General features: G+C 37.2%; 1 protein-coding gene across 1 annotated transcript; it reads left to right on the forward strand.

Moving 5' to 3' along the window:
* The first annotated feature begins 299 nt into the window (after nt 1-299).
* LOC144371308 (transport and Golgi organization protein 1 homolog) lies at nt 300-10808 on the forward strand. The gene is made up of 3 exons (XM_078033700.1): nt 300-454; nt 1594-1730; nt 10641-10808. Exons 1-3 carry the CDS (start codon nt 322-324, stop codon nt 10806-10808), a joined length of 438 nt encoding a protein of 145 aa, XP_077889826.1. The 5' UTR covers nt 300-321.
* Nucleotides 10809-12592: the final 1784 nt, after the last annotated feature.

Genomic DNA, 12592 nt, shown 5'->3' on the forward strand with positions numbered 1-12592 from the left:
GAAGCAAAGGCAGGTGATTGGACGAGAAGGAGAGTTCTAGTTGCCAAGGCAGCGACTAGAGGAGAAGGTCTTCAGTCCATGAGAAGGTCTTGACTAGAGAAGGACGGAGCTCCAGCTCCGTGTGTTCTCCAGTAGAGTCTGTGGATTGACCCCCAGATATCCCTGCTGAGGTGTCACCCGGGAAAGGCTTAAGCCTTCCCGGGCGCCACCCCTCTGTGCTTTGCTACCCACCCCACCCGCCCCCCTGAGCCCCGCCTCTGCCCCCTGACACCCGCCACAGCCTACTTCACCCCGTCACCGACTCCCCAAGGTGACCACAACATGGCTGCAGCGCCAGTGCTGCTCTTCTTGCTGTTCGTGCTGTGGCTGACCTGGCGAGTGCCGGGCCAACTGGACCCGAGCACCGGCTGGCCCTTGTGGAAGCACAAACTCTGTGCAGACGACGAATGCAGCAGTGAGTGCACAGGTGGGCGGGCAGCCCAGGGTCTCCGTGGTGGCTCTTTGGGGCCACATGGGGCTCCGATCCCCCGGTCCCCTGCTGGGCTAGGGGGTCCTAGGATGACGGGTGGGGCGCAGGAGTGACAGAGCCTCAGGACCCTTCGTGTGTCCCCTCCGGCTCTGCCGGCGCCTCAGCCAGCCCGCTCAGGTTGCTGAGATGCTGAGCCAATGGTGCAGACTTCACCAGCAGTCAAATTCATAGACCAATAGTGAATGGAGGGCCTGGGGTTGTAGCTCAGTGGTAGAGCGCTTGTCTAACATGTGAGGCACTGGGTTTGATTCTCAGCACTGCATATACAAATAAATAAAATAAAGGTCCATCAAAAACTAAACTAAAAAAAATTAGGCAAAAGCTTAAAAAAATAGTAGTGAATGGGAATCTCAGGGTTGAGAAAGACCTTAGAAGCAACTGGTCCAACTTCTTAATAACTGCATGTTGGACTCCTGCTGTTTAATCAAACGTACCCCAGGCTGTAACTCATACTGAAATTCCACCCCTACAAGCTCTCAGTTCTTACTGGAATTCTACCTCATTCACAGAGCCTCAATGCAGGTCTGTATCCAATTTCCTTTAGTCTCTCTTGATATTACTGTGTTCTTTTTAAATAGCTGTCATCTGTCCATTCAATAAATAATTGTTGAGTATCTCTGCCAGGTGCCAGATACTGTGTTAAGCCTTGGCTCATTCCACCTGCAAATCTGCAAACCAAGACTCCCTCTCTTTCAGCTTTCCTAAAATTTTAAACACAAGGTTTCACTAGCACTAAATCCATGTTTGTTGAATGTGACCCTGGTCTATATATCTCTGGTTTTAAATTTTCCCTTGAGTAAATATTGTTCTGGTAGCAGTTGTATGGCCATGGAAGTAGTGGAGAGTAGACTGCAGATTGTTCATTTTATAATTGAAGGGTCTAATAGCTCTAATTAAGATTTTGAAGTTTTCTTCTCTGTGTTAATTGTCTTTAGGAGAGCCACATATTCCAGGCACTGTGACTCATATATTTAGTGAAACACTCGATGAATATTGAAACTGAAGACAGACAATTCTTATTCTATAGCATAAAATAAAATAGCCATTTCTCCTTTCAATTTTAGAGCTACTTATAACAGAAGGTACTCCTGTTGATGCTGCTGATACAGAAAACCAACTAGAGATAAAGGTGGAAGAGCCAGAAGATGCCACCACCATACTTTTCTTGTTACATTCATTCTTGCTTTATTTGTCTAAGATGGTAAGTTTGACATAGTTTCTTCAATTAGAATGTTGATTATTTATTAGTTTTTAAGTGGCTTCTGGTCATGAAGTGAAGAACTTAAAATGTCTGTGAAAATTACTCCTGATCCTTTGAGTAGATAGCTCCTGAAACAAAAGCCATAGGGGTGTGGCTTTAATGGCTACTTGGTTTAGCACATGAGGAAGATTTGCTGTCTACCAAGGCTGGACATTTGCACACCTATAAAAACTTGGTTCTTCCCCTCAGAACCTTTCATTCTGGCAGGGAGATAACAGCATTCACTTGAAACACAGTAAGATAATGGCAGAAAGAGAGGTATTTATTCGATGGTAGAACATTATTGTCCATAAATGCATTTATTATGGTTGGAAGGGTGATCAATAAGGTCAGAAAGTGGTTGAGATGTGTTTGAAGCACAGGCAAAGGGCAAACAGGAGTCTGACATGTGGTTTGTTGTTGATTAGACAGGCTGGGGTGGTGGGGGAAGCTGGCAGTCAGAAGAAATGTGTTCAGAGAAATGGAAACATGAAGAAAGGATATTTGGGGAGGGCAGGAGAATGTGAATAGTTGGTGTTGTAAAGTGTGAAGTTGGAGGGGGATGGGCCTGTTGGAGAGGCCAGCAAATCTTAAAGGAAGTCATGAGCCAAAGTAGCATTAGACCATTAATAGTGGGGATCCTTAGAAAGTTTTAAGAATGAAAGGGATTAGGTTAGATCTGTTTCTTAGAGTCACTTAAGGCTGATCTTTCAAAAGAAAATCATGATCCAAACAAGATATTTAATCTGTCTAGAAGCTTATCTAAGCATTTTAGGACTTACCTCCCCCCTATTGGTATTTGTTGATATTGGACTTTTAGAGTTTAATTATAGGAATGAGAAAGCTCTAAAGGTTGGAGGATAAGATGGTCCTAGGGCCATTGTGACAGTAATCCTCCTCAACTGAAGTTGTTTCCTGTAGGTTGTGTTATTTCAAGGCTTGTGTAAGAAAGATGATGTTGTTGTTTTCCTTGTAAAATGTATAGATTTTGAAGCCAGGTAGATCTGGTTTCAAATCCCAAGGTTATCATTTAGAAGTTTGGGCAAATAACTAAACTTTTGAAAAAAGTTTTCTTCATCTGAAAAATGTAAATAATGCTTACTCCAATCATAAGAATTAAATGATTTGACAAGGTAAAATGTCTGGTGAGGTGTCTGGCATTTTGAAGGGTTTTACCCCCACGCACCCCCTAATTCTCATGTAGGTAGTCAGAAGGTGGTATAAAGACAATGAATACCTGGGGAGGAAAGACCACCAGGGTGGAAAAGATGTGGTGGGGAGAAACAAATCATTTTTCAGTTGGCTCCATGTTTGTTCATGATGGTGGCAGCCACCTGGGTAAGGGGTATGTACAAGCCAGGCAGTTAGAATAATGATATTTCCAGTGATTAAAGCAGTCTTCCACAGTCATAATTTGATTATCAGAATGAATCAGCATCACTTGGAAAGTTAACAGCCTCATGATAAGGGAAGGATTTCTGTATTCATATTTTTAGGTATGCACAGAGCCCTCCTCTAGGTCTAGGTTGGGGGACACAAATGTGGTGCAGGTATTGTCAGTGATTGTACGGTGATAGGTAAGACATAGAAGTGAGTGGCAAAGAAGAGGCACAATGTTATGAGACTGATTTGAAAGGAGATTTCAAAAAGGCATTTTGATGGCCCAGTATGTAAAGGACATTGTGCAAGGACTAAAAGAGTCTAACAGGTGTAAGGCATGATTGTGATTTTTGAAAGCCTTAAGAAAAGGACTTAACAAATATATGCAAAAATTATGAACAAGTCAATGTAAAATCTTAAACAAGTAGTATGATATCTGATAGGACTGGAGAGTAATAGGCTCTGATGTGTTTGGGAGATGTGCACCAATCAGATTCATTGATCAATGGAATTTTAGTAGAATCTTAGTGTTAGAAGAAACCTTGGAAGGCTGTTAGTCTAGTTTCTCACTCATTGCTGTTATTTTCCTTACTGTGGCCCTGACGAGTAGTTATGAGGCCTGTACACCAGTATTTCCTAGCATGAGTCACTCTCTTACAAGGCTATATGTTCTTCTGTTGTCTAGTTTATTTTTGTATTTGACTCCAAATTTTCCTCCACATGATTTCCTTTATAAAACTGAATTATTTTTACATAGAAATCCTTTAAATATTTGAAGTTATATCTTAATTTAAAAATTATTTTTAGTATTTTTATCATGGAAACTTTCAAATAAAAGAAGAGACAATAGTAGAGGACTATAGGTAACCATAACATACTGTACATTTCAGAATACTAGAAGAAAAGATTGTGAAACTTTTACCATAGAGAAATGATGTTTGAGGAGGTAGATATATTTAACTGATTTAAACGTTACATAGTGTATACATGCATCAAAATGTCATGTTACCTACTTCAATAATTATAATGTTTGTTTCTATGTACTAGTTAAAAAATAAATTTAATTAGAAAAGCTTTAAAGAAAAGCATAGAGAATAGTATAATGAACCCACGGGCCATCACCCAACTTAACAGTAATTCCTTGATAGCCAATATCAGTGAGTTTTTTTTTAATTTGTTCTAATTGGTTATACATGATAGCAGAATGCATTTCAATTCATTGTATATAAATGGAACAAAACTTTTCCTAGTTGTACACAACACATGTGTAGTCCTACATGTACCTCGGGTAATGAGGTTCATCTCATTCCACCAGCTTTATTGGTGATCCAATTAAACCTGTAAGGAAGAAATGATACTAATTCCTAATAGTATTAGTAATACTAAACCCTTGTAGAATATTAAAGCAAAAAAATATTTCTCTTATGAAGCCAGTGTTATCACTACACCAAACCAAGACAAAGATATAACAAGAAAAGAAAACCACATACCTCTCATGGGATCTCCAATGAATCTGTACAGAAATTCTAAACCAAAATTTAAGTCAAATACAACAATATGTAAAAGGAAAATACATCATAGACAAAAACTAGGCTGATGATGGGGATTTATGTCAAGAATCCAAAATTTATTTAACATTTGCAAATCAATGAAATTTACCACATTGATGTACCTAAAAGCACAATCTTTGTGTTTAGCTCAAGAGATACAAAACAAGCATTTAAAAAATATAGCAGAGAGGGGAAATGTTGGGGAGTAATATTGGCCAAATTATATTGATATTTTGTGTGCATGTACAAGTAGGTGACAATAAATCCCATCGACATGTAAAAAAAAAATCAGCCCTGATTATTATTTAAAAAAATTTTTTAGATGTTGATTGACTTTTATTTTATTCACTTATTTATATGCGGTGCTGAGAATCAAACCCATTGCCTCACACATGATAGGCAAGTGCTCTACCACTGAGTATCAACCCCAGCCCCTCAGCATTGATTATTGATGTAGAAAAACAACAACAAACTAGGAATAGAAGGGAGCTTAAAACATCCTCTGAAAAAATGCAGCTAACCTCATACTTAATGGTTGATAATTGAATACTTTTCCCCAAGATCAGAAACCAAACAGAGATGTCCACTCTCATTACATCTATTCAGCATTGTACTGGGGTACAGTAAGGAAATAGCTAGTGTACTAAGGCAAGAAAAATAAATAAAATGCACTCAGATTAGAAAGGAAGAAATAAAATTCTCTTTATTTTCAGATAACATGAATATATATAGATACAATCTGGTATGATCTAGCAAAAAACTATTGTAAGGTTGACAGATAAAATTTACATCTAAATGCAATTATATTTTCTATACATTAACAATGAATAATTAGAAATTGAAATTTTAAAGATTTCCATGTACAATAGAATAAAAATATGAAGTATTTAAACATAAATGTGGCAAAAACTAAAATGTATATATTAAAAACTATAAAATATTGCTGATAGAAATTAAAGAGAACCTAAATGGAGAGATATACCTAATTTATGAGTCAGAAGACTAAGGTGTTCATTCATCCCAGTTTAATCACAGAGTAAACATTATTCCAATCAAAATCCCTGCAGAGTTTTGTAGAAAATGACAAGCTGATTGCAAAAGACCTAGAATACCTGGCTTCAAGACTTAATCTAGGCCTGGGGATGTAGCTCAGTGGTAGGGAACTTGCCTAGCATATGCAAGGTCCTGTGTTCAATCCCTAGTACCATACAAAGAGGAAAAAAAGAAAAAAAAATATTCTAAAGCTACAGTAATCAGGATTGCAGACAAAACATTGGAACAGAGCCAAGAATTCAGAGATAGATACACAATATATATGGCAACAGTCATTGACAAAGATGGAAAGACAAGTAGAGAATGGAAAGTTTTTTCAGCAAATGGTACTGAAATTACTGCATATTTATATGCAAAATATTGATTCATTCCTTGCATTAGACACCTGAATTAACTCACAGAGTTAAATATTAAACTCAAACCTACAAAACCTCTAGGAAAAAAATAAGAGAAAAATTTTTGTTGAACTTAGGTTCGGCAAAGATTTCTTAAATTTGACCACAAAAGCATTAAAAAGGATTTGATAATGTGGGATTCATCAAACTAAAACCTTTGTAATTCAAAATACACTTTGAAGTGAATGAAATAGACAAAACACAAGCTGGGAGGAAATTAATGTAAAGCATTTATCAAGACTTGCATCAAGAATATATGAAGAGGGCTGGGGATGTGGCTCAAGTGGTAGGCGCTAGCCTGGAATGCGTGCAGCCCGGGTTCGATCCTCAGCACTACATACAAACAAAGATGTTGTGTCCACCAATATCTAAAAAATAAAAAAAAATATTTAAAAAAAAGAATATATGAAGAACTCTTAGAACTTATTAGAAAAAATATAGTCCTGTAAAATAACACTTCATCAAAGAAGATAAACAGATAGTAAATACATTAAAAATGCTTGACATAATTATCAGGGAAATGAAATTTTGAAGCATAAGAGTTACCACTACACACTTATTAAATATCTAATATTAAAGACAATTGTGCTGAGTGGTTGGAGAAGAGATGGAGGAACTGGATGGGTACACAGCTGGTGGGGATATAAAGTGGTAGAATCACCTTCTTAAAAAGGTAAACATACACCAGTCATATCCAACCATTCTTTTCCAAAGAAAAGTTATATAGCAATAGGAGGAATTTTATATCAGTGTTCTTGGCTATTTTATTTGTAAAAGCCCCAAACTGGAAAAAAAATCCAAATGTCTATCAATAGATGATAGACAAATTGTGGTACTTACATATAATGAAATGCTACTCAGCAATAAAAATAGATGATAGATAAACTGATGTAGATGAATCTCAAATTATGCTGAATAAGAGAAGCCATAGAAAATACAATATATTATCCCATACACATAAAACTTGAGGAATACAAAGCAATCTATTAAGATAGACATTTTGCTGGAGGAATGGGAAAGTGGGGGGCAAGAAAGAAGGGTGACAAAGGGCAGAATTACCTAGAGAATGAGAATATTTTTGGAAGTAAAGGATGTGTACATTATCTTGATTATAATGGTGATTTCATAATTTCATGTTAAAATTTATCAAATTGCACACTTTAAATACATGTAATTTATTGCATGTCAATTTTACCTCAAAGCTATAAGAAATAATATATTCATCTTTTTTCACTTTCTAAGACACAAATAGTATTCTATAAATATTTTTTCTCTACTTCATTTTTAAAAAATGTATTCTGGAAACCAGCTCTTAGCAGTATTTAAAATTATTTTCTTTCTTTTTTGGTTTATTCAACAACTTTCATTGATGACGGTTGTTTCAGCCTTTTGTGACCATCTTGTATTATTATAATTCATGCTTGAATAACATAGTTTTGTAAATACAAGTTTTAAACATTTGTTGTTGTATTCCCAGTATCTTTAGAAGTTAGGGCTGGGGGACTATAGCTCAGCAGTAGAACACTTGCCCTAGATACCCTTCCCCAGCACTGAAAAAGTTAAAAAAAAAGTGGGATTGTTGAGTTAATAGGTAAATATATAAGCAGTTTTGGGAGATGTTGCAAAATCTCATTCATAAGGGTTGTATCATTTTGTATACTTATCAGCAGTGTCTGAGAATTTGTATTCCCCCACATTCTCTCACCTACTGAGTATGTTGTCAAACGTTTGGATCTTGCCAATACAAGTGAGAAATGGTATCTTGGTGTGGTTTAATTTGTATTTTGTTCATTATGAGCTAAGCAGAGCATGTTTCCATATGTTATAGCTATTTGGATCTCTTTTCCTGAGATCTGTTTATTTCTTCAGCCCATTTTTGTATAGGTTTGCTGGCCATTTTATTTATAATATTCTTTATATTTCAGGAACATGATTCTTTAGAAAATAATATGTTGCAAATATTTTTTCTCAGGTTGTCATTGTCAAACTGCTTGTGTGTGTGTGTGTGTGTGTGTGTGTGTGTGTGTGTGTGTGTGTGTAGCAGGTTTAGATACAGCCAGGAAAGATTTTTTCAATGAGGCAGGTTTTGCCCACTCATAATACATAGAAAATTTCACCCAATATTTTCTATTACTTGTTTATTTTCTATTTTTACATTCATGTTTCTTAGCCATTTGTAGTTTATCTTTTGAATAAGTAGAGAAAAATCCAATTTTATAATTTTCCATGTGGTAACACTACTTATTAGAAAGTCTATTTTCCCCAAACTAACTTTCATTGTACCCCAAATGTCCAGTTGGTTCTGTTTCTGGATTCTCTATTCTGTCCCACAATCTCTATGTATTCCTGGGCTTGGACGAGGGTACATGAATTAATTATATAGTCTGCCCTCCCTGTACCCTTCATTGCTCTTCTTTTTCAGTGCTTTCCTGCTTATTCTTGTTTTTTTGAATTGAGTATATTCAACTTGACGACAGATTTTTAAAGATCCACATATGTTCATTCCCTCCCCAAGTTAAACGTCCCCAGTTTCTTCAATTTTTAGCACGTGCTTTTTGGGGGCTATTCATGATTCTGTTCTTTTCCACAAGTCATGCAACCTTAAAATGTGGCATCCAGAAATGAAGCCACCAGCGTGGGGCGATAATAACATGATTCCTTAGGGTAAGGCTTTTTAAAAAGAGTGTCATCCACATTTGGAGAAAGTAACAGGACTGGAGTGAGCAGGGAAGGAAAGCCCAGTCTGAGCAGTAGTCCTTTAGAAGGGAGCAGGAGAAGCTTCTCCTCTTCTGTCTGCACTTTGGGGGCAGGTAGGTACCTGGTGTCTCAACACGTTGACAAAAGGGTTTTGCTCTGGGAGGGGCTGGGAGGCCTGACTTTCTCCTTTTTCCTAGTCTCTGCCTATAATCCCCTTCTGCTAGTTCCCAGGCTTCTTCCAGGGCCTTCTAAATCGCTGGTCCTCTCCCAGTTCCGGGGACAGGTGAGCCTCTTTCCTTCTGGAGTCCTTTCATTTGGACTCTTCAGCTCTGCTCTCCTCGCACTGTCCCCCCGCTGGGCTCCGCAGTTCGTTCTTTCTGCTCCCGGCCCGCCCCTCGCCATCCTCCCTCTGCTCACTGCTGTCCGCCCAGGGCCTTTTACGTGCCTTGGGCGGAAAGCGCCTGTGGTGGAGGAAGGCAAAGTTCACTCCCAGTACCCGCCCCCTGTGCTGGGTCCTACTGAAGTAGGAAACGGTGAAAGAGAGGGTCCTGTGCTGTTCTGCAGGGAAGCGTAGCTTCCACTCAGCTGTCCCTACACCATGGACTCAGTACCTGCCACTGTGCCTTCTGTCACTGTTTCCCTGGGGGACCCAGAGCTCCTGGGACCCCTGTGCTCTACGCAGCCCTCATAGCCAAGCTACTGGAGGTGACGGTATTATTCCCAGGGAGGGACCCCAGCTCTGGCAGGCGGGTGGCTGAGTTCTGGAGGAGTGGATGCACTGACTGTCGCGACGGAGAAATGGAGTGTCAGGCCCAAGGCAGGCAGGACGTGACTGTATGGTTAAGAGAGGCCAGTGAGAGTGTACTTGAGCTTTCCCCACTTGCACTTTTTTTTTGACGGAATAGAGGTGACAACCTCATGGTATGTTCCGAAATGCAGCCAACAATTCAAACAGCTAACATTACTACAGGTCTTTTCCCTACGGAGACTGCTGGGGAATTGGGCCCAAATGACAGTTATCTCCTATTACGTGTAGAGGGCGGTGAAAACAGGGAAGAGTAGGCAGGTGTTTACTTCACTGCCTTTGAGCAACCATTTAAAATTAGGCTTTGAATTTTATAGAAGGATGTTAAATTCAGAGAAGTTTATCTAAGCCAGTTTTCAAGAGTTGTCTGAAATTACATGTCACTTATCTGTTTATATAAGAGTGGAATGGAAGTAAGATTTAAAATCTTATACATATATCATCATTGTTTTTATTTGTTGCCATAAAATTAATTAGTTCTTTCATATATTTAAGTTTTTGTCTTAAATGAATTTTTTAAATTATAAAAACCAGGTTATCTAAGAGAAAAGAATGATCCAGAGGGATTCTAGCCAGGTGTTAGACAATGTGATGATATAGGGCCTGTTACAAACTAGAAATGTATGCTCAATTTAAAGTATTTAGATTCGGGCTGGGGTTGTTGTTCAGTGGTAGAGCGCTTGCCTAGCATACATGAGGCACTGGGTTCAATCCTCAGCAGCATATAAAATCAAAACAATGTGTCCATCCTAAAACTAAAGATACATAAATAAATATTTTTTAAAAAGTATTTAGATTCATTATACTTGAAAACACTGCAAGCAAACAAAAAATATGAGACTGCCAGTATCCTCTCTCTTGAAGAAGCTATTGGAAAATATTGAGGAGGTGGATTTCTGATGAGGAGGTTGGTTTAGAATTACCATGATTCTTTGTGACTGTTTTGTTATAAATTTAAGGTTTCCCATTTCTTCTAATTTGTCTCTTTCAGCTGTTTACTACATTGCCTGATGATACTCAACCTGGGCCTGATTTTTATGGACTACCATGGAAGCCTGTAGTTTTAACTGTTTTCTTTGGGATTGTATCCTTTGCCATTTTCTTTTGGAGAACTGGTCTTGTTGTGAGTAAATTAACTTACTTATACCTTAGCACATAAGCACAAGGATTATTTTATATAGTCACTGCCCCCCCTTTTTTCTTTTTCAGTTGCTAAAACACAAATTAGTGGTTTAAGTCAAACTAACCTTATAAAATAATTTAGTGTGGGTGCAGTTGGTAGAACTGGTAATTCTTACAGCCATCCTGACCAGTAGTTTCATATGTATCAGAAGTCTTAAAAGTGGGATAAAAGATGGGATAAATTAGATAAATATCCTTTTATGTAGCATATATGTCTAGTAATCTATCTTAAAGAAATAACTATGCTTTGAAGATTTTGGTAATGTTTTTCAATGGAACAGTGTATTAGATTGAAGACATAGCACAACATAATTCATTTAGGGGTTATTGTATGTTCGATTAATGGAATAGTAGGCAGATTTATTTATTTCAAAGCTTTGAGGTATAGAAAATGCTCACAATTAAATGTGAAGTGGGAAAAAAGCAGAAACTAAGATTTAAATGTTGATGAACTGTATATTAATATAAACACATATAAACGGGGGAAATGCTGCAAAAAATAGAGTAAAATGAGAAAAAGAAGATGAGATAATTTTTCCAGTCTTTTATATAAATTTTTCCCAGATTTTATGATTTGATCATATGTTCAGAAATACCTTTTTATTTGGAAGTATAGATTATGTGTTGTCCAAAAATCCATTAAATGTTTTGTTCATTAAGTCTTTTTTTTTCCTGAGCAGAATTAGTCTATCTCTGTGTATGTGTGTACATATATGTATAAGTGTGTGTGTGTGTGTGTGTGTGTGTGTGTGTATATATACTTATGCATGCTTATGTTTGTACTGTAGGTCATTCTGTTTCATAGTTATTTAACATAATTGGAAGAAAATTATTTTAGGTAAATGGACTTTGCATATGAAAAACCTAACAGTTAAAGAGGCCAAAAGCATTGGATACAAATCTTTTCAAATCTGAGTGTTCTTTTTCTGATTTCTTAATTATATCAGAGATATCATTGTTAAGATAAGTTTCCTCTCCTTGTACAATTGAGTGTAAAATCTCTTAAAAAGTATTCCCTTCTTAAATAGAAGAATCATTTGCCTGGATTCCTGTGAGGAATTTTCTAATCTTATTGAACTTTTTCTCAGCTAAAAGGAAAAAGGAAATAGAAGGATAAAGAGAAGGGAAAAACATGAAAACATTTTATATTTCTCTCTCTTGTTTCTTTCATTTCAAGAACCCTGGTACCTGTTTCTCTTTTCACTAGGTTATATGGGATCTGGGTCCTAGCTTGTTGCTCCTCAGTTTCAGCATTTGACTTTGGAACTTTAGTCCCTACCTTAGATGACTGCTTTTATGCCACTTCCCATTTTCCTTTGTTGTCATTTTGAGTAAAAGGTTAGCAAGGCTATGACATTAAAGAAATGTTCATTTCTTTCTGTGTTGGAGTTTTCTGAATGCAATTTCCTATTACGAAGATCCCATGGATGATCCATGGACACATCTGAGTATCCCATCACCATTTATAACATTTGAAAGGACAACTAATATGCTAAGTTACAAAGAAATTTAGTGATGTTTAAAAAAAATTCTGCTTACGTTTTATTATCAGGTAGTTTATTGCTGTCTTTTGGAAATGATTGTTTTTGTCCTTTCCAGAATGTTAATTGTCATTTCTCTTGTTGCTTGTGCATTTTCTTCTAGCAGTATTCCCTTTCAGATTTCTTGCTATATATTTAGTGGTTTGCAGAAATAAGATGATGTAGCCTCTTAGTTTCTAAATTCAGCCAATAGCCAAATTTAAATTGGAGTTCTAAGATG

This window comes from Ictidomys tridecemlineatus, chromosome 16 (genome assembly GCF_052094955.1).
Source record: "Ictidomys tridecemlineatus isolate mIctTri1 chromosome 16, mIctTri1.hap1, whole genome shotgun sequence".
Lineage (NCBI taxonomy): Eukaryota > Metazoa > Chordata > Mammalia > Rodentia > Sciuridae > Ictidomys > Ictidomys tridecemlineatus.